This window comes from Eutrigla gurnardus, assembly GCF_963514095.1.
Source record: "Eutrigla gurnardus genome assembly, chromosome: 18".
Taxonomy (NCBI): domain Eukaryota; kingdom Metazoa; phylum Chordata; class Actinopteri; order Perciformes; family Triglidae; genus Eutrigla; species Eutrigla gurnardus.
The window spans coordinates 10774518-10801746 of record NC_139929.1 but is presented as its reverse complement, the minus strand read 5'-3'; the positions used below and the strand labels follow the sequence as shown (position 1 = coordinate 10801746).

At 40.6% G+C, this 27229-nt stretch overlaps 1 protein-coding gene across 3 annotated transcripts; it reads left to right on the top strand.

Moving 5' to 3' along the window:
* Positions 1–20: 20 nt before the first annotated feature.
* Positions 21–26964, top strand: pip4k2aa (phosphatidylinositol-5-phosphate 4-kinase, type II, alpha a). 3 transcript variants are annotated; one of them, XM_084033118.1, is made up of 11 exons: positions 21–1001; positions 11362–11459; positions 11551–11647; positions 12994–13146; positions 13996–14142; positions 14659–14697; positions 17980–18087; positions 21843–21956; positions 22148–22388; positions 22522–22625; positions 22754–26964. In XM_084033118.1, exons 1-11 carry the CDS (start codon positions 861–863, stop codon positions 22832–22834), a joined length of 1323 nt encoding a protein of 440 aa, XP_083889244.1. In that variant the 5' UTR covers positions 21–860; the 3' UTR covers positions 22835–26964. The 3 variants fall into 3 exon arrangements, with proteins under 3 accessions (XP_083889244.1, XP_083889243.1, XP_083889245.1); XM_084033117.1 differs by having other exon boundaries at positions 17980–18096; XM_084033119.1 differs by lacking the exon at positions 17980–18087 and having other exon boundaries at positions 23–1001.
* The last annotated feature ends 265 nt before the right edge of the window (positions 26965–27229 follow it).

Here is a 27229-nt window from a genome sequence, read left to right as displayed (position 1 = left end):
ACACATGAACCTCGGCGCTGCAGAAGCAGTTGACCACCCGTTGACTTTACGTCTGCAATAACCGCTCCTCGGCGTCTTAGTTCAAACAGCCCGAGAACATGACAGGACACACCTCTGTCATCTCTACGGACTGACCGCAAGCGCGTGAGAGGACTGAGCCGCTTGCTTGTTGTGAGCTGCTAATCTAGTGTTAGCTAGAGGGCTAATGCTAGCTAGCCGTTGAACGGGGTCCGGTTCTGCTTTGTGCCGTCAGTTGGCAACGTTACATAGGTGACTCGCCAGCGAAGGTCGGAGGGACTAGCGTTGGTAAATAGTCAAGAGCGTTTAGCTAGTCAGTCAGCATATTGAATGTGTCATTTAAATCATTTGTTTTAAGGCGGCGTTGTAATTTTGTGTTTTATTTGTCACGGAGCTACGCAATTTCTCCTCAGTTTTATACGTGTATTAATTTTACAGAATGTATTGATGTTCGCTAGCTAGCTAGCTATTCGGCTATGCTAACGCCAGCTCAGTGAGAGCTCACATCGCAGGGGTGCGGAGACGAGTCGAGGAAGGAAGAGAGTTTGACTTATGATGTGGGCTGAGGGAAGCGGCGGAGTGTTAGGCGAAGGTGAGCGACAGTATTAGCTACACGTCCTATTTTCTCATATTGTTCCTAGTCGAGGTCGGGCCATCGAGTTAGCCAAGCCGTTTGGGACGTCGGATGAAGGAAAGGGGAATCGGGGCACTTTGGTTTGCGAGCGGGCTAAATGAATAGTGGTGGTATTACTGAGTCGTGAGCTAGTGGCCACTGTGCCAGCTTCCAGGGACACTGTCAAGATTATCGCACTGACTGCAGTAACCGACCAGTGTGTTTAAAGATGGCTTCGGCGAGCAGCATTGCCGCAGCTATTGCGAGCAAAACGAAGACCAAGAAAAAACACTTCGTGGCTCAGAAAGTGAAGCTCTTCCGTGCCAGCGACCCTCTGCTCAGCGTGCTTATGTGGGGAGTCAACCATTCGGTGAGTCAGACCAGCTAACGTCCCTATATGATCCACAGTCATTTCTCCTTCGACCTTTCTTTCATACGCCACATTAAGCCTTACTATTCAACTATGAATCTTTGTGTTGTTGCAAAATGATTGACACATACGAGGTGACAGCTGTCCAGCGGTTTGCTGACAGTCAATGTAAATGTGGTTTGCTTCAAGTGTGCTGACTTCGTCCAGGAAATCATCCCTTGTGTTTGCCTTATTAAGCTTTGCACGCTTAGTATTCGCATATTAGTTTTGCATGGTATACAATGCATGTGTGTGTGTTTGAGCAGCAACGTCTTCTTTGGCTTCCTGTTGTGCACATGTAGGATAAGCTGCTTGGGGGTCTGTGTCATGAAAGAGCAGATCTTCCCATGCAAGACAGCTTATCTCTGCTCTCGTTCTCTTCCTTTGCTGAATATTTGTACTGGGCCCAATACTCATGCTGGAGAACTTGGCAAGCAGAGGACATACAAATATTTCTGGAACCAAATCCCAAAGTATTACACCTTTTTACCAGTGTTCTGCAAACATTATTATATCCTCATCATCAATATATTTCTTACTACATCCACAACAGATGTCAGTTGCACAATAATATACATTTTTTTAATTAAGTTAATGGTTCAGAGGAATAGTATTTGGACATCTGTCTACAAGAGCTTAATTAAAGGTAAATACAGGGGATTGACATTGCATAAATGCTTTGAGAAGTGGAACATAATGGCCACTGTAAACATCATTACAAAAGGGGGTTATGTCTAGATTGCATGCCAGTTTGTGCTATTTTAGCGTCTTATATACTGTGTACTTGTTTGACATATTCTTCTTGAATTGCACATTTTTTGACATTTTGTTTCTGTGGGTTTGGGTTGCTGCCGTTTGACATGATGTCAGAGACCGTTCCCTTTGTCATATTAAATTATATTGTGGTTTGTGGCAAATGCACAAGCGATTTGTGAACAGATATGGCCTCTCTGTTTGTTGTTTCATGTTGCCATGAAAACTCATGCTGATGCAATATACTCACCTAATTTTAAAATTTGAATAGTGTCGGGATTATTCATTTTCTAATTACATTTCTGTGTTTGGTTGAGGAATCCTTGGGTGTTTCACGTGCATCAGTGTTAGATGCACAATACTGAGGGCAGACTGATTATCAAGTCCATAGTAAAAATGTTATTTTTGTTCATTTAAACAACACAAGCTGTATCTAAGCTGTAGTTTGTAGATTGACCACAGTCGCCTGGCTATGGTGTTTATTGAGATGGTGCAAACTAGCAACACAGAAGGTTTACCTCAATGCAGCTATGCAGTATGCTACTCACACATTAATCTATTACTTTTTGAATGTCACTTGAAATACCTGAGAAAGATAATAATTGGCCTTGGTTACATTTGTCTTTTCAGTGCAAATCAGGCTTGAAACTTCAATGCAACCTGATTGGATTTAAAACGAGATTTCATTCATTCGGTTATTTTTGCTTTTTACTCTTTCTCATACTTTCCAAACCTAACTGTGAGTCAGAGTCAATGCAGGTCAGGCCACTTGGCAATTTAATGAGTTAAAGGTTCTTCAAATATTTATCAGCTATTTTTCATTCACTCTTCACATTGGCATCAATTTGGTCCACCACACAGCATTTATTTAAAAAGAAAACATCACTTTTAAAGCTGAGGTCTAACCAGTTGTTGACAACAATTTAGCATTTAAAAGGCTATTTTTTAAAATGGAGTCTGGTGCGGTGCTCACTCCACATAAAACGCACCGGGGTTACATTACGTCACTACCAGCAAACTCCACAGAGAACAATGAGGGTGAAACGTAACGGATCTGTTTTTAAATTAATATTCTCCATGTATAGTTCTGCTAAAAACACAAAAAGACCCAACCCATTGGCATAATCGTGTGTCGTTTAGGACCGAGCCTGTTTGTAATCGGTACCGACAACATTATTTATTTTTCACCTGTTTGTCTTCTGCTCTGCATGTGTGGAAAGGCTGAAACATGATAGCAGAGAATATTAATGATTGTGTGTTATTTTGGCAGCGTTCACAAATTCAGGGGATACATTGCCCATACTGATTGCATGTTGAAAGATTTCTAATGGTTTTTGCAGGTTAAGGCAGGTCTGTTTTTTCCCGCTTCCAAGGCAATGGTGGAGATATCGTAAAGCAGTGAAATTTGGCACCATTTTCCTCAAAGTTTGTCGATATCGGGTAGGGCCGTCAAAATTTGTCGGGCTAGGTTTCCAATACCCAGCCCTGCCATTAATGCATGCTGGCATGATCAGATGACCAAAGTCACATTGAAAAGAGAAGTATAACTATATTGATGCATTGCCAGATACAAGGTCAGCTATAACAGCTAGACTGGCATCCAAGAAAGCACAAAAAAACAGACTGATAATGTTGTAAAACGTTAAAATCTTAATTGAAAGTTAAGTGGATTGGCATCGTTAAGATCATCTATCTATGTGTTTAACAGTAAGTAATCCAGGCTCATATCATAAACGTCCTCTGGTTATTATTCAGGTGTTTGTGGACTAATGGGCCACTGACTCAACCATTAAAACATACACAAGTTTGGAGAATGTACATGTTCAAACTGTTCTCTTGGATTGCATAACACAACAGGATTGCCTCCAGCACATTTCCTTCTTATGCCTTAACCAACCCCCCCTGCTGTTTTTCTCACCACTTGATAAGGCACCATGTTTCTCATACCATTGGCAACATAAAAATGACATTCCATGCCAGGTCAACAGATTGAGCCACTGAGTTACTTCCAGGGAGTGTGAAAGCTGCAGTTTGGGAAGTGTTCATGTGTGTTACAGCATGCAGTTTGCAAAAGTGAACCTGTAAATAACAGGACACCGCAAAGGAATGGATAAAAGGGGAGGCCTGAGAATGCAACCAGAGAGTAGAGACAACATGCAAACACATGAATGGGTTCTGGAAAATGTAACCCCCACCCCTCGTATCCACTGTGGCATGTCAGTCAAAAGCATCCACTTTCAGTGCCTCCTGCAAATAAGACTTCTTCAGTGTAGTTATTATGGGAGGACAATGGTACAACACCTAAACCTACTAAGAAGGGAGACTGGTCATGTTCTTACTTCAGACAACACGGAAGATCTGTGGATAATGCTGCCCCTTTATTGGTCTAATGAAGCAAATATGTTTTGAAGAATGTCTCAAATGCCGAGATGCATAAAAATATGTCTATATGGCAAAAGGTGTGAGACAGCTTGCTGAAAATAACCTTTGTTGACAGGTAGCCAATTTCTACTTTAATCCTAATACTTTAGGTTAGGTTACACAGTTCATTGTTTTACAGAAATAGATTGAGACCAAAGCTGAAAATATTTTTCAGTTGTAACCACTGAAGCTTAGTCAGTGCAAAAGCTTAAACAAACCAGTCTACAAAATCAATCTCAAACTCCTTACAACAGCATCTCCTGGTCTGCATGATATTACAAATATAGTATGTCTTGTCTCTCTAGGATCAATTTGTTGCTGCACTGAATTTACAACTTGTGATTACAACTCAAATTCTTTTCTGTAAATTATTGTCTTTCCATTTTTATTGAAACTTTTATTGACACTATTTTGTTTGGGCCTGAAATTGAAATTGTTCCAATGGTCCCTTCCCCAGACACTGTGGGTTGTGATCGTTGGGAGGCGGTGATCAGTGCTCACTGCCTAATGAGCATAGTGTAGAGTGGCGGCCATGAGCCAGCCAGTGGGACACAACAGAGACTCACATGTGCTAAAATGGACATATGGCCGGACTATATTAACAACAAAAGCAAAGAGAAGTTCGGATTACACCACGAAGAGAAGTGGTTTCCTTCTCTGTTCGGTTAACCATTACTACACTATATCTTTACATTGCAAATAGTAGTTGGCCGCTATATTAATGCTCTCAATTTCAAATTTAGCACCTTTTAATGGTAAAACATCTGCAGTGGTTGAATGTTGCAAATCCACTACAGGGGTACTTTAACAGGCTAAACTTCTTACCCTTGTTAGTAGTATAAAGTTGTTGGACCAGACATTTGGAGACCATTGCAGGATTTTTGGCAATGGATTTAGGCCCTACTGTGTAGTTGAAAATACTGCTTTTCAGTATGACAGGCTAATTCTAAAAATGTTTCAATGTGTCAATCATATTGTGGCAGGAGTTTTGTTTTGGCAGTGGAAAATTGATCATAATCTATTTTACAGACTCATGTTCACGTAATTTTTATCAGTAATGTTGTCCTGGCTTGTCAGTTTTTTTGTAAGTCCCTGGTGAGTCTGAGTGCACAGCAGAATGTTTTACGCTGTTGATTTAGTATAAATCTCTCACTGGCTGGAAAGCTGTATTGTCTTGTCATAGTTACATGACTGTGTAACCATAGTTTTGAGCCCAGCAGCTATTAATCTGCTGTTGCATGTCACTTGCTTTTGTCTTTTTAAATGAACGAAGATGATTGTTTTTTCGTTGATGTTTTGACATGTTTTTTTTATTATCAAAGGAGACTGTTAAAGTGTTTAACACATTTTCAATAAAAACGTTAGCTTTTTGATTTGTATAGTTAGTAAAGTGTGAATCTTTCCCTTTACGTGATACAAATAGCAAATCAAAAAGAACTATGTTCTGTTTTGAATTCCCCCAAAGTACTTTGGATAGTAAGCAAATTGTATTCAAGTCTAAATTTAAGTCTTTCTTTTCTTTGGGCTTCCTTGGGTTTTTACTTTTAGTTTTTCTTTGTGTCACTCCTTACTTTCTGTACCTCTTTTAAACTCTCCCCACCCTGCAGGTTTATTCTCTGTATTCCCCGTCTTGTGTCGGTCTGTCCATCTGGCTCACTTTCATTCCCTGTCCCCCTCTCTCTCTCTCTCTCCCCTTTCTTTGCTGTGTCTGACTCAGAGTAGCGGTGTCTAGTTCTGTGGATTGCATAAGAGGGGAATTCTATAAATATCTGTAAGAGTGACCTACAGCTAATATGTGTGATGATTATGGTGAGGAAAACAAAAAAGCTGGAGTCTCACATCCTGACGCCCTGAGGCAATGACAGACAGATAGAGGAACTCATGGAAGCGTCTTGTGGTTTCGTTCCAGTGCGTCTCCAAAAACCTTGAGACAAGAATTTGACTTTTTTGTTCACTCCTGCATACATGCGTGCGTGTTTGCGCGTGTGTGTGCCTGTTTTCACCACAGTCACTGTGCCATGGGCCCAGGACAGACTTCTTGTCCAAATGCGATGAGACATGTTGCTGAGTGAGCTTCGTTCACTCAAAAGGACAGGCCATATACCATAAGCCTGTTTGTTGCTCAGTCAGTCTAAACCACTATATCCTTTAATATTTGGACTTGCACAGCACTGACATACCAGACTTGCTGACCTGTCTGCATGATCCTTGATGACAACTATAATTTCTATGTTAACTGTTTCCACCCCAGTCATTTGTGTGTTTCAACATCGATAGGAGGAGCATGTCTGTTGTAAGTACTTAGCCCCGAAGAAGATGCTGATAGTATTTGTCTGTATTATACACTGACATGGTCTACTCTAGTCTAAGACTTGGAAACTTCAGAAATTGAGTGTGTGTGATTGAGTGACACTGACTAGACTTGAATGAGCCGTTTGTGTCCGGTGTGAATGCAGACCTCTCACAATACCAGGGATGACTGACATAAGCTTTTAATTGCACAGCAGATGTCTTACTCGGGTGGTTGGTTGCAAAGGTCCAAGGCCCTGTTTCTCTCTGTGTTTCTGTCTCTCCGACTAGAGTGTGCGGGCACACACCATACAGATGCAGCAGTCCTTTTACCGTACCACTGCTCCACTTTCATCCTCAATGCGTCCTCATTACGGCTGACCTCTCTATGCTGCGGTTGTGAGCACAGGAAGGAATGGGAGTAAGGGTTACCCCTGACACTGAAGTTGTCCAAGTTAATCTACAGAATTAGGTCACAGACAGGTTCTCATGGTCACATTTTTAGTTAAATTGTGAGGGACTAATCATTTTCAGGTGGAGCAGAATATGTTCTCTTTAGATACCAGTTATAAGATTTCAGATGTATTGATAATTAAAGAACAAATTAAAGAACAAATGTGGTATTTACAGGCGAGTCAATGAATTTGCGATACACACACCCAGATTGTTGTCCACCTAAAAGGGCTTGATTTCGATCTCAGGATAAGATGTATTCTTCTTGATGTGGATATTGTAAAAATTGCTGCTTGGTTCTGGGATTAGTAACGGGTCACGTTATGATGTAATAGCCTTGTTAAGTGCTTAGTGAAATGTCACATCCACACTGGACACAAAACAATCTACTAAAGCTAGCCTATATGTGACCTTTGATGCTTGCTATCTGGCTGTTAAAGGGCAAATCTCCATTTAGCTGGGTGTATCCATGTTGCATATGATTATCTTTATGGATTATGAATATCGTCTGTCATGTTGTGGTCAGCGAGTATACCAGTTCATAAATTGGCAAGGCTGGTGCGTGCGTGCGTGCGTGCGTGTGTGTGTCTGCTGTGCTGCACTGATTGGAGCACAGCTTTTACCAGATTGAAAAATCCCATTCCCTCCTAGTATATTTACATGTCTACATATTGGTTAATTGCATCATCTGTCAGTCTTGATTACCCTGTAATTAGAGCCACTTAGGCTGTAATGTCTCGTAAATTGGTCTAGAGGAAGTGCACGCTAACGCTCCATGCTTTCAAGGCACGGTTTCTTCCGAGCACATGTCCCATTTTACCAACATAATTGACAGCTTGACAGTAGAAAATTTAACAGATCGTATGGCTAACAATTGGGTGACAGAGTCTTCAGATACGGAAGAACATTGACCCAAATTGGCGACAAAAATGTATCTTTGACGTTTACTAACAAAGGAGGAACTTGACAGAATTTCCACATCACTTTTATGACTTTCTACACTAGTGAAACAGTCAGCTGTAGCTTGTAAGTCAGTTACTGAGTTGTCAGAACTTAGATGAGATGAAAAAGATGAACGGTTTCAGTTATAACTTTCCTGTTCATTGTAAAATGCCTCCCTCTATCCTGGTGACACACCTGATGGTTCGTCTTCATCCCTTTGGGAGAGGTTTCTCGCTATACTTTCATTACCCTTCTGTATCTTGCATCTAAGAATTGGCCCAATCCTTTGTATTATAAAATGTTTCAAGTAAAAGGTGTTACAATCTCGCCACTGTCAACACTCTCACTGGGCTGTCATCTGCTAAGCATGATCTGTTATTGTTCAGGGAGATAAGGCTATGCCATGCTGCTGACAGCACATTCTCTACACCAACTTCCTGTCCAATGGAGCAACAGCACACGCTTAGTTCACTCTGGGCCGGAAAACCAGTCTTCATCACCATGGAGACAAACAGGAAGTGGTGGTGTGAAAATTGTCTGCAAGTTTGCTAGCTACAGGAAGATACTCAGATATGCTGGAGGCATTTTGACGAGAGCGTAGCAGATGAAACAGGAGTATTTAATGTTAGGCACTCCATGAAACCGTCAGGTCGACTGGATTAGTCATGCATGAAGGCATGCCACTATGATAAAAAACAAACATTGCTGTACCTATCCAACTAAAAATGGTAGATTCTCATGCTCCTTCTAAGGTTTTGTTTTTGTTTGTTTTTTTAGCATGAATTTAATTTCAGGAAGAGGAAGATTTGCTTCTAAAACAGTATCAGTGGAGGCATCGGTACAAATGGCAGGGAGTTTGGGGATATGCCACAGTGATGCACATGGTCTTCTGGGAATTTAATTTTTTATCTGATATATTTTACACCATTTTTGTGAACACTAGTGTCTCTGCTTACGTGCATGTGTGCTTGGTAAGATCGGGCATTGTCTCTGCCTTTGTGTGAAACCCATCTTTGTTGATTAGGCGACATCTCCCCACTGAGTACCCAGAATGCATCTGTGCTATAGCATCACTGTGACATTGGTGCCTGTCATGCCAGGGCACTGAAACATTTTCAGATGTGGCATCTGTGGAATTCTGCTTCTGTTTGCTGTTTCTCTTTTTGCCCATGTTTTCCTCTCTTTTTCAGATACGCTTTTCATTTGCTTAAACGCTTTCAATAATTCTAGAGTATATTTAAAGTGTAGGCTCAGGGATATTTAGTTTGAGTTGTAACTCTCACCTTTTGTAAGAACACATCAATGGGCTCTATTCAAAGTAACGGTCTGTTCTCAAAATGCTTCTGTGCTCAATTTGTTGTTGTTTTTTGTTAGCTGACCTGGTTTAAGACAAAGTTGGAATAGTGTACAAATGCAGACCAAGTTTGTTTTATCCATGTTGCTAATTTCATAATTATTTATTTTATTTATATTCATTTAATTATAGCAATTATACATATATTCTGCCATATTTGCACTGCCATTTCCAATGCCAACAACATCAAATAAATTAGTGTGGAGTGGGACGGCAGAAATGGATAGATTATACACTTCTCTGGGAGAGAATTCACACCAGAAGTAAGGATGTCAATAATTAACCGTGAACAGCAAATACAAACAAGTATTTTGATCAGTTAATAGAAATAAACAAGTAATTTTAAATTTAAAGAAATAATAATGAAAAGCTGGTCCACCTAAAATGATTTCATTTTACATTTATTTAAATTACATTGCAAAATGATGCATTTAGCCTGTGTGTGCATCAGTTATCTTTGCAACTGGGCGGTTTGTAAAGCACTTCAAGCACCCTTGCAGGCAAGGTACTTATCTTTTCAGTAAACTGTTAATGAGTGGTTAATGAGCACTGGTTATCAGTCAGGAAAAAAACATTTAAATTAGCTTCCCTTATCAGTCTATCAATAAAGTATAAATATTTATAAAGCTTAAAGTGCATTTGTGACTGTACTGTAAAGGAACACACAAGTGGAATGTTATTGCCAATCACATTTTTTGTTTATTCAGTGCACCTACATTACAAGTGTGTGTTGAGGAATTACAGGTTATTAATAGAATCAAGAAACCTGCCAGCACTCCTGCCTGCAGCCAACAATGAAAACACAGCGTACACACACACACACACACACACACACACACACACACACCATCATCATCGTCATCAGATTGTATCAAGCAGTGACTGAGTCATAACAAATGTCAGGTTTATGTATTGCAGCAATGTGCTGCATGACCACCTCCAAATGGAAATCCCTGCAATGTGCCATGTGTCAGAAGCACTGCTTTTATAAAGTGTGCAAGGTTTATTGAAGGGTTTTGTAATTTTTTGTAAAATGTGCTACGAATTATAAATATGTTAGTCATATAAGCAAGGGTTAACAAACAAACTCATCTGATAGTCCACACAAGACTGAAATATCTCCTATGATATTCAAAAAAACATAACCCCTTAAGTAACTTTAAGTGGTTCTAACACTGCTTAAATTGTTTGTGACACTTTATCTCGGAAGATGCATTGGAAAAATGACTGTTCCATTCCAACGAATGAGTGCATGCACATAAAGAGAGAAGCACACATAGAAAGAGAAATGATTATCTTCTCTTGAATCATGAACACTGATACTGAAACTAGAAGAATTAGAAAATAGCAGCGCATTGAAGACTGAATATTATGATTATCTTTGTTGTTTTCATTCATACATCTGCTGCCTTTTCTCTATCTCTCCCTGCTGACACAATCTCGGAACTCACCAACTATTATGACGATGAGTTGCCATTTTATTAAATTAAAATGAGCTTGTAAACTGGCTTCTTGTAAATCAGTCTGTTCGTTAACGTTGTCCCTCAACTGTAGGGGTGGGCGTTAAAACCGGTTACATCACCATTGCCGGTGTCACGTTTGGCCACAACATGGATTTTGTGCTGATCTTTAAACCACTCTATTGAATGATGCTCTTGATAGGGTTGAATTATATTGCGTTGTGAAAAGGTTAGCACATAGAGTTTGCACAGAATTCCTGTGTTGACATTTTTGAGAAGAAAACTGTACAGTAATGTTTGTAAAGCAACATTTCCAGGCTTACGTCAGATATGGAGTTGTCCAAATCAAATCAATGTTAAATGTTTTTGTTCCACTTTAGGCTTTGCTACTGCATTTACAGGAATACCCTTTCAGTGTTGATCAAACCAATCTCCACATTATGTTTATCACTGGTAATGAATGATTATCTTTGTCTAGGTTTTACTACTTTTTGGTTTTGCTGACATATCCCCTCTTTTCTCATATTCCCTCTGTTTTGCCCTCAGCATCCCGATGCTTAAATTCCTAACTTCTACCATTTCTAACGTGACTTTGTATTGCAAGATACATTACTGATCTCCCCTTCTTTCCTCTGTTTTTCCCTGCCAGATAAATGAGTTAAGTCATGTTCAGATTCCCATCATGCTCATGCCAGACGACTTTAAGGCCTATTCTAAGATCAAAGTGGACAACCACCTCTTCAACAAGTAAGTCATTTTATTTAAAAAAAAAATCATAATTCTGTGAAATATTATTTAGGACCTGGAGCATCTAATATACTCTGTTGCTTACACACAGGGAGAACATGCCCAGCCATTTCAAGTTCAAGGAGTACTGCCCTCTGGTGTTTCGAAACCTCAGAGAGAGGTTTGGCATCGATGATCAGGACTTCTTGGTATGAAGAGATTCTCACACTTCTTAGTCAAAAATATAGTATGTTTTGTTATCTTTGTGTTACTAGATTAGTGTGAATTGCCATGTAGGATAATTTAAGCTACTATCAACAGTCTGATGAATTTACAGGCAAAACATTATCCTAAAATGTATCAGAACCTGCATCTAATAAATGTAACCCTCCGGTGCTGCGAGCTCACTTAAAAACTATCTATTTGCAAATTAATTTGATCACAGTCCTAACAAGTAAATTGTTGCACTTTTTCCTTCCCTCTGTTGTTTCAGCCTAGATTTCCTTTATTTTCCACTCTTCCCCAGTAAATCCCCATTCCCAGTGCAGGCAATGAGTTGGCAGTATTTGGAGGTCGTGATGTCCCAGCTCAGTGCAGCTGTCCTTCTCACGTGTTTACATTAGGGTTCGGCTGGCTGCAGTGAGTGGGCAGTTGGGGGTGTTAAGACACCGGCCAGTGCAAAGGAATGTTGTGACATTCTCAACATTAAAACTACGTTCCTACATGAGGCACTAGTCACATTGTGGTGGAAAAAGGTCTTTTGGTTTGCTTTTGTTTGGCTCTTACTCTATTAGCCTGTTGGTATTGTTTCTAATTATATTGGTGAGGTTACTCATTTCAGCCTGTGGGTATCACCAGCTGCAGGCTCTTTTGATGACATGTATATTACTCTTAATGTGCAACTCCCACAGTATGAAATTACATTGTGGGAGATTAACTGCAGTGCAAACAGATTAATCTTTTTTTTCCACATTATGATAAATGCCTGGTGAAGCAATAATAACTAAAGCAAAAACATTAGAATGTTCCTTTGAAGCCTTTTTCATCTATACACCCTCAGGCAATGAGCCTCTTAAACATGTTCAACATGTGACATAAACCACCTCAATGTTATACCGGGACCTGAACTGGTCTCTATGATTCCGTGGTTTGTGGAACCTCCGGAAATAGGACTGCAAGCAAAATGTGTTGTTTTTAAGTTGCACCTTTTAAATTTAGTTCTTTCAATACAAGCAAAAGATGCTATGACTTGAGGAGGGCAGAGTGAACTGAGGGCAGAGGACCTAAGGAATTCTTGGAGAATGAGGCATTGAGCCAGGGGTGTTGGATCATGTTACTTTTGAGCTCCAAAGTCTGGGCAGCAGCTGTTTGTATCTGTGTTTAGGTTTGGACAGGCTTAGGGGTCAGAACCCCATATGTTTAGACTGGAGAATGGGAGGTGGTCAGACAACAACAGGGGTAGAGGCAGGACATGTAGTATTGTTGGATCCATGTGCTGTTGTCTTTCTCAGTATGTACATCCTGATGAACATTATTCATGACTTTCTGTTCTCAGAACTCTCTGACACGCAGTGCTCCCTTGAACAGCGAGGCCCAGGGACGGAGCGGGGCCCGTTTCCATACTTCTTATGACAAACGTTACGTCATCAAGACCATCAGCAGCGAGGATGTGGCAGAGATGCATAACATTCTAAAGAAATATCATCAGGTGACAACAGCTTATCTCACTATGATGTGTATAAAAGCAAGCCTTGATTCTTTACAAGGTAGGTTTTATAAAAGTGTGTATTTCGGTGGAATCAAAGTACCTCAGAAACGGGATTTTGCTCTACTAAAATCCTTTTCTGACACAAACTTCAATTCAAACGTCATTCTATGAAGGTGCTTGCACAAAATAAGACAAAATTATACACACACAATTTTAATATTACTGATACCAATATTTTTGATACCAATTCTGATTCCAATACTTTGAATTTGATTCCGCTACCACAACGCTAATTTCTCTATTCTTTGTGGGAATGAAAACCTCATAACCTAATTGGTAGACCAACAATGTTTACACAAATATTAGCAGCTGATTTCTCTGTATATAAAATTGTTTATTATGTAAATGTTTAAGTGACAGCTCATTATGTAAACAGTCTGTCGTTGCAAATGACAAGAGGTATTAGTTCTTTGCAAAACCGGCATGTTGGCAACATCAAAGGAAAATGTGCCACTCTTCACTTCTGCATAAATTAGATTCAGCACACAGCACTTATTCAAATAAATGTGTCACTTTTAAAGCTGGTTGCTGACCATTTGCTGAGGCTTTTTTTTTTTTACGAATTACGTTGCAGTGCTCAATATAAATGCACTGGGATTACATTACATCACTTGCAGAAAACCTCACAGAAAACAACAAGGACAAAGTGACATCACTAATTTGTTTTTACCGAAGATTCTCTCGTCTAGTCTGGCTAAAATCACAGACTCTGTCCTCGTAATGCAGCGAGTAAGCATACATAGACGATGAAAAAGCCATGAATTCATATCATTTGTTCTCTTTTGGTAGTTCATCGTGGAGTGCCATGGCAACACATTGCTGCCTCAGTTTCTGGGGATTTACCGGCTCACCGTGGATGGAGATGAGACCTACATGATTGTCACACGCAATGTCTTCTCTCACCGCCTTTCCGTCTTCAAAAAATATGACCTCAAGGTAGGAAGGGAAGCAATGAAAAGAAAAGTGATCAGATAGTACATGAGTATTACAAGATATTTGCACTACACCACTCTCAATACTAAGAATGTTTGTTAAAGTTTTTTTTTTTTTGCCAAGATAGCACTATTCGAAGTTAGTATTCTGTAAAACTCATGTACAAGTCATGCCTTTAAACAATCAATTGTAAATTATTAAACTCAAAGTTGGGTCAAATGAGGTTTGGTTGTACGTTTAACATAACAGGCATCATCCATTGGGTAATATGTGTTCTAAAAGAGGGCTGAGAGCATCAGGTAACCAGTCTCAGAACAGAGAGAAGCCCTTTTAATCCATTTTAAGTCATTGCGCCATAGTTAGCACACTTAGTAGGGTGAGCTTCTGTGTTCAGACGTGCACATGGTTATGTGTATCTGTGGGAATTAGTATAAGTAGGGTGCCAACACTTTAGTTTTTCCCTCTCTACTCCAGTAACACCCGGGTTTTGGAGGGTAATTTCCTTTCTTTTTTTTCTAGGGTTCCACTGTGGCAAGAGAGGCCAGCGACAAGGAGAAGGTACAGTCATCTGTCAGCTGGGATCACTGTGCATACCCACACAACTTTCAACTTAAGTAACGGCAGGGCCTATTAACCTTTACTGTATGCTTTAAAGAGATCATAATAATACTAATAATAATAATAGTGCATCAGATTAGCAAAACAACACAAACATTGTAAAAAAACAAACAAACAGATAAAACGAAACAAGATAATTCACACTGTCAGTGTGTCAGTGAAGTGTCCCTCGTCTGGACTCAACTCAATGTCCATTAAAAGCCATGTAGACAATTAGAGAATGAGAGAGAACAAACTGTGTTTCCAGTGGTTTAAATAACTGACACAGCTTCAAACAATTCCTGGCTCACTGTCACCTCCCAAAAGGCCTGACTAGCACAGCTTCGGTGTCTGATTTTGTTTCCCTTTGGATGGGGATGACAGTAGCACATATCCATCTCCTTCAGTTTGCACCTACTTCATCACCCCATTCCCTTTCTAGCCCCTGCACGCTTTTTGTGTTTTTAATTTGCTTCATCCTCTCTAACATCGCTTCTGCTGTTCCATCAGTTCCCCTGCCTGATGTCTGTGTGTGAAATATTGAGGGCTGTGTGTACGTCTGTGTATGTTTTAGGTTTTGTCCAGTCGGATACCTGTGTGCGATGTGTTTTTCGTAATAGCTGTGTATCTGACTGGCCGGTATGTGTGTGTTTATGTGTTAGCATTATATTTATCAGCTTTTGCGTGACTTGGTAGTGATGGAAATGTTGCTGTTTGTGCAAGACTGGCTATTTTTAAGTTTTTGCACTTGGCTACTTGGACAGTCACTTCAAAATGAATTGTGTCACTGGAATTGTGGAGGACATAATGATTCACTCTGGTCCCTGTTAAAATTGCGTAAGCCAACAATGAAAGTGGATGGTTTAGCAGGTACACCTTTAATATTTTGAGTGATGGAAGTGGCTGAGAGTGTCCACTCTGACTTTGGACCACTTTTCGTTTGACCCGTCAGCTCAGCAGTATTGGAGGGAGATGGTTGTCCAAAGTGTTTTGTTTTTTTTTCATTGCATGTCTCCACTACGCATTGCTCTGCAAAGATTTGTCTGACCATGAAAAAGGTTTTTATATGAGAGCGTTACATTTTTGACCCGGAGGGGTTTGAACTTTCCACCGTGTTTTACAGGGGCTTAATCGTGGGGCACCATGCAGCGAGGCATGAAAGACTTCGGGGAATCCCCGAACTAAATATAACCTACTGTAAATGGAAGAAGAAACGAAACAACATTGGGGTTAAAAGAGATGAATGGAAAAACAAAGCAGCTGAGGATTTAACACACACGTGAGGGCTCCTGAGTGACCTGCGGCTCAGCTGTGTGTGAAACACCATTTACAGTCTAGCAATACAGAAGGAGCGTGATGCATTTTTGCCAAGCTAACATGAATCTTCATGTTCTTTTCTAACACACTGACTATCTCCGACTCTTAACTCACAAATGATCACAAATTGTTGCTGTAAATCTGTGGGGGAATTTTGTGGTTATTTTACCTTACAGTGAAATGCAGTAAAAGCCAACATAAGTGAAGCCTTTCACCGTTTTACTCACATGCAGAATGCAAAATTCAGACTATAATCACACACACAACTAAGGCTCTGGACAGCAAAGACAAGCATCTGACAAGAGACATGCTGCTTTCGCTACATGAAACACCCTTGTACACACATTCAGACGTTCTTAATTTAACCTGCGCTTACCTACCACAAGTGCTCCGCGTCTGTGAATAAATGTTTTTTTTTCCTTTCCTTCAAATAATTCTTCTGTAGTGAAGTCTGTTGGTATGTTAACACTACACTAACACTGGTTCACAATAGTGTGAACACTCGCACACACTGTAGTTGGCCAGTAAACTTAAGAAGAGGGTCCAAATGAAAGGAAAATCCTGACTTGTTCAGAGGGTACAGTGTGTGTGTGTGTGTGCCTGCGTGTGTGTGTGTGTGTCTGTGTATAAAAAAAAATGCTTCACACACACTCAAACTACAAGAATGGCAAGTTTTTCTCCTGACTGCATGACCGTCTCCCTTTCATGCATGCGTTTGCATGGTATATAATGTTTTTCTGCATCTTTTTGGAAGTGATATTATTATTTCTTACACATTCCGATGTGTTTGAACACCAGCTCCATTCTGTTGCACATTGTAGACATGTTCTGTTCTACCCACATATCACGTGTATTTTTCTTTTCATCAAATACGTTTGCGGCTCCTTAGCAGCTGCTGTCTCAGGGTTTCGGCTATCAAACAGCAGCGATCGACGTTCTGACACTTTTTATGTACTTTTATGTCTGTTTTATCAGGCAGATTGTTGGGTTTCCGTGTTAAATTATTTTACCCTCAAATTAACTTAACTAGAGCCCAACCTAGGAAATTAAGTCTTAAGTGGGCCCATCAAATCATTCTACTTACTTTATTTTATGTTACTTTATTAGTGGTTCATCGCTAAAAAAACTGTCCATGACCCATTAAGGACACTGACCAACAATTTAGCAAATGCATGGTCATTCGTGCGATGGCAGTATTTGTTATGTGACCTGGAAAATATAGAGGTTTTGTCTGTATGTTATTAGAAAAGCTGCTGGTCCTTGTTTGTGGAATACCACCCGTCTCCACTCGGCCTCTGGTCAGTAGCTATCTGCTACAGTTGTTTGTTGTTTTTGTTTACTCTCCTCTCTCCTCATGCCAGCATGGGCTGGTATCTCATGTGAGGTAACATGGCTTTAATGTGTCTGTATGACTGAGTGTGAACTGCCTTCATATTTTATTAGTAGCCCCTTATCCTGTAATTGTAGTGACCATTTAGAAATAGTACCACGCCTCAGTAGATGTCTGGCAGAATACAGGTTTATAGAATGCAAATTAGCTTCCGGTTGTTTGCTTGCTCTCCGTAGGTCCAGCTCCTTGCCTCTTTGGAGTAGCGCCACAAGCTACTTCCTTTCTCTACAATCTCAAATCTTTTTCAAACAAACATAATACCATTGTAGGCCAGAGCCATGCATACATTGGATATAAATAAAACCCTGTTGATAAATGAAGCTGTGAGTATGGAAATAGAAATGAGATGATATATATCGATCTTTCGCGTTCATGCCCTTTCCAACCCTCTACCAATTTGAAAAAACCAAACAAGTGTGTTCTGTTACATTTTAAACACTTTGCCTTTACTTCCAACTTCCTTCCTCCCTTCCTCTCTCCTTTCTTCTCTCCTCTCCTCCACCCCTACCGTCCCTCCCTCGCTCCCCCTTTTCTAGCAGCCGCCCCAACCAGAGGATGTGCCCCCGCGGCCCAAATCTGGTAACGTTCAGCAAAGGCTGCAAACACTGCGGATTGCCACGCGCTTTTACTGCGCCATGAAACACGTAAGAGATGTAAGAAAACCAGGGCTCATATATCAGGCATGATCTATTGAACCAATCTTTTTTATTATTATTATTATTGTTTTGTACAGCCGAGCATTTCGTTTCCTCGTCTCCTCCAAGCTGATACACTGTTATTTAAAGGCCATACTTGCACACTTTTCGTCCATTTACAGTCATCTTTTGCTCAGCAAGTTCAGATTTATTTTTGCCAGACAGTTTGTTTTTGTTGCCACCATTCACTCAGCGGCACCGACATGTGAAACACTGGAGAGCAAGAGGTGGAGGAGTACGGTGGTGGCATGAATGGGAGGGACACAATGCGTGGTCCAAAAACAATCAGAAAACAGAGATGGAAAGAAAAGGTCCATCCTTGTTACATTCGTAGAAAGTCGATTTATTTCATATTCCTTGTTTTTGTTTATTCCAAGTTTCAAATGAAACTTATTAGTGACTAACACTAAACCACATTAATGAACCTGTTAACACTAACAACAGCAGTGGACAAATCGGAGTGTATATCAGAGTGTATACTCTGATTTGTCCACTAAATAAGTGAAAAATAGTTTCTAAATAGTTGGTAGTTAGATGAGATGTCCTGGCTCTATGTCTTGCACCCCAATGCAGCCACTCTGGTTTGTTAAATAAATGCCTGGAACATGATTTTTTTAGGTGTTTTGGCATCCTCGAGTGAGTATGGCAGTTACCTGTGTCTCAGTTCTTGGTTTGTTCTGGTTTTGGGGGAACATTTCCTGTCGCTTCCATGAAATACTTCAGCATATGAAAGACATAATGGTTCTAGATCAGTGTTTCCCCAACCATTGTACAGGCCTGGCGGCCCGCCAGGCCAAGGAGACCTGCCGCCAGGCCAAAAAAAAAATCAAGCCACCAAAAATATATACCAAAAATAAGCCACCTATCAATTCATTCATAAATCAATAATCATTTACATTAGGAGCGCCTCCGCGCAGCACAGCAGACTTGCTCCGCAAGACGCGCGGCCGCAACAATCCTCACCGCGCGCCCCCGCTACGTTCTTCTTCGTGTACGTTCTTGATGTTGTTCTGATGCCGTTCCGCCTCGTTAAACCACCACGATGTCGCTTTCTACTTTGAAAACACGGAACGTTGACACTGTATTTTGATAAGCTGTTGCACTCTTCAGAATCGTGGTGTGAGCGGAACCGGACCATAGGGTCCATAATATTTATTTTATTACATTACATTATTATTTATTTTTACATAATAAAAATGCCGCTGTGTGTCTCCGTCCAAAACCCGCTGCGCTCGCGCTGTCTGCTCGCACAGATCCGCTCGTGCGCACATGCGCTGATGCAGGTCGAGTGTTGTCGAGAAATATAAGCAGAGACGGCGCTCCTTAAAAACAACATCACGCCATGTGTGTGTAGTATTAGGACGTGATGACGTATGTACAACCGGCCAAAGCCCGTTTGCCCCCCCTCCCCGGGGGGGGGGGGGGGGGAGGATTGTTTTTGATAAGATGTGGAACTTTGAGTTAACTGCTGTTGAGTAAACCTATAACTTATATTTTACTTGATAAAATAAGACAATATATGCACTCATATGTCGTTGTAGTGTTTTACAGTATCTGTAGCTATTAATGTGATGCTCATCATTTTCCAGCCATATTTTTCTGGACCCTGATCATTTCCATCAACCAGCACCTTAATAAGTCACTCACTCCTTGTGATCTTGAATACACTCTGGTTGAACAAAAATGTTGAATGCAAATATAATAATTGCAGAATTGCAGACTGCTTGCTGTGCCACCTGACTTAATCCAACTGCACCAATACACCATCCCACGCGTCTCGTCTGTTTAGGGTTTTTTCGGTGGGTACCACCGGGCCTGAAAAAAATTCTAGGGGAAACACTGTAGATAGAGACAGAAATTTGGTCATTAGGGGAATATTTTTTTTAGAGAGTGAGAGATAGGGATGACATGCAAAAAGGGCTGCTGGTCGGATTCGAACCTGTAGCCGCTGCAGTGAGATAGCAAGACATCAACTTTGCCAAAGGCCAAGATCAATTTTCCAACCCGCTGAAATAATATATTTTTATAATATCTTTTAAGTTGGGCAAAAAACGTACCTGTCAATCAGCTTTACAAGCCTAATCAGCAACCCCCCCTTTCTCCCTGCCTGGAATACATCTTTCTGTTTTTCTACTTACTACCTCAATGTAGTGCACCACTCAGGAGTCAGACATTTCATTGTAATAGAGTAACAACCTCACTGATAGAATACTATGCATGACTGGAGTGAAACGTACCACTTAGTGAACCAGTTAGAAAGAGTGTATACAACATGGATATGAAGGAGAAAAAACTGGTGAAGATTGGATGAATGTAGGAGTTGAGGTGTCGGTTAAGGTCGGCCTTATGGTGTGTCCTCATTTACACTTTATGTTGCATTTATATTCAGTCTAGCAGGTTGTGCGTCCCATATTTCTTGCTATTTGGAGGTCTATATATATATATATGTATATATATATATATTTATATATCTCAAATGTTGTATTTTGTGAGCCGTATTCCTGGGCAAAGGTGTACTCTCTGTGTATGTATGTGTGTCAGTGTGTTCTGTCCAAGCTCATTCTAGTGCTGCAAAGTGCTGTTGTGTTGCTGCTCTTCTCCTGCTGCCATAGAAGTAGTAGCTAAACTGCTGCTGCCGCCCTGTTACTTCATATCCTTCTCTTTTTCCTCAGTGACTCAAGACTAGGCCCGTCCCTCCTCACATAGCACCCCCTACAGGCTGTCAGCAGTTCTGCAGCAGCCTGCTTATGCAGTCAATTAATCCTAGTAGATGGACACCTAAATAGGAAACTCCTGTCATTCTGTCTGTAGGCTGAATAGTGGTTATACTGTCACAAAGATACAGCACACGCCGGCTTTACAGAGTTGTATAAATAAAATGATATTAGATCCAAACCACTGTCTGATTTCCGAGAAGCATCTAAGATGAACAATGTCTGTATCATCTGTCTCCGTGAGGGATATAATCTGTTATCAAACTGATAAGAACTGGATGCTTTTTGGAGACCAGCCCGGTGCCAACAAGGACTATTCATTGCTTTGAGTTGGATGTCCTTTTCTTCATGACACAAAGGATATGGATCTACCAGATGCATTTAAAAAGCTTTTGTGCAATGTGCCCAAAAAAATGCCCAATGCTGTGTTTCGTAATACTGAAAAGTGAATACATTTCACTGCAAACAATATGTAAAATATAGAATTTGGTGCATCAGACAGATCTGTATCCTGCTGTGAGCATGCTGCATGTATTCTGGGTTTGGACAGACTGCTTGTACTCTGCCAGCCTACTCTTTTGACTGGTAATATGCATCTTATATGGCTGAATCACACAAGCTTATCTGACAAACCATAGGCTCAACGCCTCATTTATACCAAGGGGGCATTTCAACATGCAGGATGTCAGGTGGAGACGGTTGAAGATGCTTTTGACATGACTCATTTCTAAGAGTAAAATCAATCTTTGTCATCAAGCATTTTGAAATGCCTCTTAATTATTGTTGTTGAACAAGACAGATATCATATTTTACTCTGTAATGATGTATTCCGTATATTTTTAAATTTGAATTGTTCATGTTTTTTAAATATTTGGGGGGAAATGATGAAGAACACTGATGCTGGTTTTAGTAAATCTTTTCTTTCTAGTCAATTTTGACCTTTATGTCAAATATCTCAAACAAATGCTAATCTCCAATACTAATGGTCAGGCGAAGGAGCTGCCCACCTACAAGGACAATGACTTCATCAATGATGGGCAGAAGATCAACATTGATGGGGAGAACAAGAAGATGTTCCTGGAGAAGCTTAGGAAAGACGTGGAGGTATGCATTCATGAAAATTACAACAACAAAAAACACCCCTGCTTCAAGGTCATCATTTTCTATCTGTATTATTCTATTTTCTCTTAACTTTCCCCTCCTTTCAATTCTTTGCCCTATCTCTTCTCTTTAAACACTCCTGCCATCTCATCACTTGCTTTTCTTTCCTCTAATGTCGTCTTCCGTCGCTCCAGTTTCTGGCCCTGCTGAAGCTCATGGACTACAGTCTGCTGGTGGGGATCCACGATGTGGAGCGAGCTGAGCAGGAAGATGTGGAGAGCGAGGACAATGATGCAGAGGAGGAGGGCGAGAGTGACGGAGGGGGCGTGGGAACGCCCCCCGACAGTCCCAGCAACACCCTGGACAGCAACAAGCCTCTGTCACCCGGAGAGTTTGATCCTGCCATCGACGTCTACGCCATCAAAAGCCAAGACGGTGAGTAGCAACGCTTATAATAACCACTATATATTATATACAGTACTAAGAGCTCCCCCTACTGGGTTTGGTTTTGTTGTTGTGGGCTGAGATATATGGATTCTCATCCAGGGTGCATTTTTGTAAACTACAGGTGCTCCAAGGAAGGAGGTTTACTTCATGGCAGTCATAGACATCCTGCAGCATTACGATGCCAAGAAAAAAGCTGCTCATGCCGCCAAGACTGTCAAACATGGGGTATGTATCCGCATGCAAGAGCTATTTGGATGGTCCCGTTAGAATTGATGTGATTTTTTTTATTTTTTTTAACCTTGACCATTATACTGCATATGGTGAATGACAGTTGCCTTTGTGTCCCGTTGCAGGCCGGAGCGGAGATCTCCACGGTGAACCCAGAGCAGTACTCCAAGAGGTTTTACGATTTCATCACCACTATCCTTTCATAGCCTCCAGGAGTGACAGGGGGCACAGAGGCACATGGGAAAGGGAGGGCAAGTGGGGAGTTGGGCTGGGAAGAAAAGTGACGGAGAGAAAAACCATCCAGAGGCTGAATTAATAAGGTGCTGTGATGGCTTTGTATCACTCTCCCTCATGCATTCTCCTCATCCCTCCCTGTTGGTTTCTCTCTCTTTCAGTGGTGTGCCACGCTCTGCAGCTAAAAAGAAAAACAACATCATTCGTTTACATTTAACCTCTCCTCTGTTGACTTTTGTTCATGTGTTATTTTGGATGATAAGGGTGTCGAAAGCAAGCATCCAAGTCATTACGTTTTTTTTTGTTTTTTTTATATATATATATAATTTGTTTTTGTCCGTATCGTCGTTTATGTGGGAATGTGGCTTTTTTTATTGCGTTTAATACAACATCCAGCACCCTGCAGTTTTGTTATGTTGATGTTCGTATTTGTCTTCCCCTTAAGATGTTTAGGGGGAAGTAGGGAAGGGTATGATGTGTATAGTGTGAGGTCAAGGGGAGCACAGAGGTCAGATTAAGGCACAGAGTGAGGCCCCTCTTGCAAAGAGAAGGTTTAGGTGTAACGGAAATAAATTCATGTTGAGCCTCACCTAATGCAATTGCTTCGTTTCAGGGAGTGGGAAGTAGTCTTCCAATAGGCCAACAGCCAGACCCCCCCATGCTACACAAGTACTCAGCCAAACAAATCTTCCCATTTAGGTTCCTGCATCACTCGCTCTTTAGACACCCCCCTTTTTTTTCCTTCTTGTACAGTTAATGAATGGTGCTTCTAGGTCATCCTCTTGCCACAAAAACAAACACTTCTCATAAGCTGAGATGAGTTCACTTGCTTGTTTCCAGCACTAATTGCACCTCCGTAGTTGTCGACGCTTTGTCCCTTTCACTTAGTTGTGATACACAGTGAATGAGAATGATTAAGGGAAGGATATGTACCTTGAAATGAGAAGACGGGGGGTTTGAGCCTACAGTAAATGCTGTTTACTTGCATTCCCTCCGAATACATTGGGCATTGTTATGTAGGCCTGGTTTCTGTTCCCGTGGCTGGAAATCACCCAGAATTTGTGTGGCTGTAGTGACTAAGAGTAAGTCACTCTTTGTGATATCTTCATATACATCAACAGCCCGTAACGTTCTGTTGCCATCAGCACCTTATGAATAAATAAAAAAATGTTGCACTTTTATTTGTTATTAGAGGTTAGGAGGCTCTTGTTCTGTTACATGTGCTGCAACAAAGAGGAAAAGGAACTCTGCTCTCTCAGAAGTGAATCTTTAGGGGCCTGATTTCAGATCCCGTCTCCTCGCAATTTCCTACCCATGAGTACTTCTTACTGTTGGGAAGACTTTACTGCAATATTAGACGGGAAAGTGGCTGAGTTCTGCTCGCAGGGCTTTTGTAAATGAACCTCTCCAGTCCTTTCTAGAAGTGCTCTGAAGTGGGGTTTAAGACCAGGCAAAAAATGTGACTGTGCTCATGGGTTCAGGGCAGACAGAAAACTGTTTACCTCCAGCATCGTACCAGCACACACTCAATGATGGCAAACGATGTGTGTGTGTGTCAGTGTTCAAAAGTTGTAAAAGGGGGGGGGAAAGCAAGGGGAGAGGTTGAGAAGATGTAAAGATATGCATTAAGTCTTTAACACCCACAGCATCGTCCTCCTCTCTGACCCCGCCTGTGAGTTTGTTGTTCATCATCGTTAGTGTTGTTATTGTTGACATTTTTAAAGGTGGTTTGTCTGTGTTTGAATTTGGCAGTTTTATGAATTGATGTGATAATAATCGTTATCTGTTTCTGTTTTGAGGTTTTGTATATTTTGCACAAGAGGAAAGGAACCAAATGTTACGAAATATGATCCCAATTAGTTGATATGGTCTTAACAAGGGAAATGCAATATACTTCTGTGTAAGTGAGAAAAAGTTGTTGTGCGTGTGACGTTGTGTATCACTTCTGGATAACCAACTAAAACAAGTAAAGTCATCCTCCTTGACTATTTTAACCCATGACAAAAGCTTCCATCACAATATCTTTGTTTAGATATCATAGATTATATTCACATTTATATTTTTACATTGGATTTTAGTCATGAAATATAGTTGTATTTTAAAAAAAAGGCCACCCTTGGGAATGAATGATGGTGCTGTGGTAAATGAAGAATGATACTGCTTGAATTTATACAATACTTAATATAGATGTACTTAAAAAAAAAAAAAAAAAGTCAGAAAAAAAAATGTTGCATGTCACAGGACTAAGTTTCCGTTTCCCGCTCTAGTCTGTGTTGTTGGCTGTTCAGGTTCTCTTTGTGTCCCCACACTTAAACCACATGTGTGAGGTGTTCAGCGTAAAAAATAGTCCCTACCATACTTTAAATAACTGTTTTTCATCGTATACACTGTGCAAGATGTGTGCCTTTATACTCCAAAATTATTTAATTTTATATTTTGTAATCTTTTTTTAAAACAAAGGTAAAAGGTTATTTTAATAATAGGGTGTTTACTTTGACATGCGTTGTTTTCAACCCCCTGCTCAACCTTCCCTCCACTCCAGCACCTCTGTCTTTAGTCCACATCACTCAGTCGGTTGAACAAAACCATTCGAACGATTGTGTCTTTTTTTAAACCGGCATGAAAAAGCGAATAGCTGTCTTAAATTTGCGTACGGTGGATCAGTTTGGATTGTGTGAATTCAGATCTTCTCATTGTGATTATTCAGTGTGTCCAGGCGTCTCTCTGCTCCTCCTCAGGGTGAGGGTAGCGCCTGCTGATATTAATCCCTTGTTCATTCACGCTGGTCCTGCCTTTATAAAGAACGTGGAAGTGCGTCGTGGAATGTGATTGTGCGTTGTTGTACTCGTCCTCGCTGCCCCCACCTCCGGGGGTCTCGTCAGCGTCTTCATCACGTCTACCTTCTAACCACAGATTTCAGGAATGTGTGTTGTGTTTGGGTTTTCGTTTAAGTGTTTGTCCAACATCTCACTTCCCGTCGATGTAGTTCTCGCGCTCATTCCTGAAGCAGGTTTACGTTTCCTTGCATTTTGTGTAACCCGGATCACCCGTTTGTTACTAGGAAGGTCTCGGGCTGATAGTTCATCCTGAGTCAGTGATTAATTGATATTTCAGTGTTCTTTCGCTAAAAATGGGCTATTTTGTTTCTGTTGTCACATAGCTCTTACTGTACATAGGTCGTGTTGTTAAGAAAACAGGGAATGAGGGAACACAATCCTTTTCTAGTCTGCTTTGCTCTGTCTTGCCCTGGAGGCTTCCCTGTAGTCGGACACGAGCAAGTAGAAAACAGAGCAGTGCATGCTGGGAGAGTGATTTTTTTAATATTATTATTATTATTATTATTGTGTTTTTATTTGGGAATATCTGGATCTCATGTAAGAAATGCAATGATGATGATGCCAGATGATGCAAATTAAAAAAAAAATGATAACACACTGCTGCTGTACCTTTGAAATGAACAAGTCCATGCTTTTGTGACCTCTCTCACAAAGTCCCCACTAGTCAACCTGCCGCCACGTTCACTTGCCAAAAGCATCTTCCGACGGTCAGAGCTACCCCACACGAGCTTGAAGAACAGTGCGCGTCTGTGTCTGTTTGTTTGTTGTTGGTTTTTTTTACACGCACTGGGAGATGGAGCGAGGTCTGCATCGCCGATATGTGAATATGTCCAAAGTTATATGAGAAACGACCCTGTGTACGTGGTTTATCAAGTGTTAAGGGAAAACTGTTTATTACAAATGCAAATGACCAGAGGCCAGGCAAGATCTGCAGAGATGGAAATATTTCCTTTGGGCTTCAAGATTCCAAATCAAAGAAATCTTTTTGGATTAAAAAAATAGAAAAAGAATAATTTTGAAATTGATCGAATCCTTTTGAATTTGCAGAAACATGTCCCCCTGCAATTGAGCTTTGGTCTCACAACAGTCCTAAGTACTTTTACACTACATCTAAAAGACTTATGCATTTGTGTGTGTGTGTGTGCGCGTGTGTGTGTGTGTTGCTGTCTGACAATTGTTGGTGAGAGTTCCCTATCTGTGGCAGAGAGGCCAAAATGATGATGTATGTTTATTGTTCTTCACATTAAATGATGATGATAATAATACACTCCATTCCATAAGCATTCACTCAAACCAATTAAAGCACTTGTTCTGCTTAACTCTCCCTCTGATGCTTTTCCTTGTTCTTAACGCTTCCTTGTGCCACATTTATTCCTTCATTTCTATCGTTTGTTTCACACTGAAATTATCTATTTATTTTTTTTGGTGCTCAGCCGTTAGCCGTCGGATTTAATCAAAACTTAAACCAATATTTGAAGTAATAATTTAATAACATTTGGAGAACAATATATGCACAAAAACTTAAAGATG

What these genes read in the sequence shown, in the direction of transcription:
- pip4k2aa (XM_084033117.1), top strand. Translation starts at nt 861, where the DNA reads ATGGCTTCGGCGAGCAGCATTGCCGCAGCTATTGCGAGCAAAACGAAG. An exon ending in TCAAAAAATATGACCTCAAG is followed by an intron (nt 14,143 to 14,658) that starts GTAGGAAGGGAA and finishes TTTTTTTTCTAG; the next exon opens with GGTTCCACTGTGGCAAGAGA. An exon ending in CCATGAAACACGTAAGAGAT is followed by an intron (nt 18,097 to 21,842) that starts GTAAGAAAACCA and finishes ACTAATGGTCAG; the next exon opens with GCGAAGGAGCTGCCCACCTA.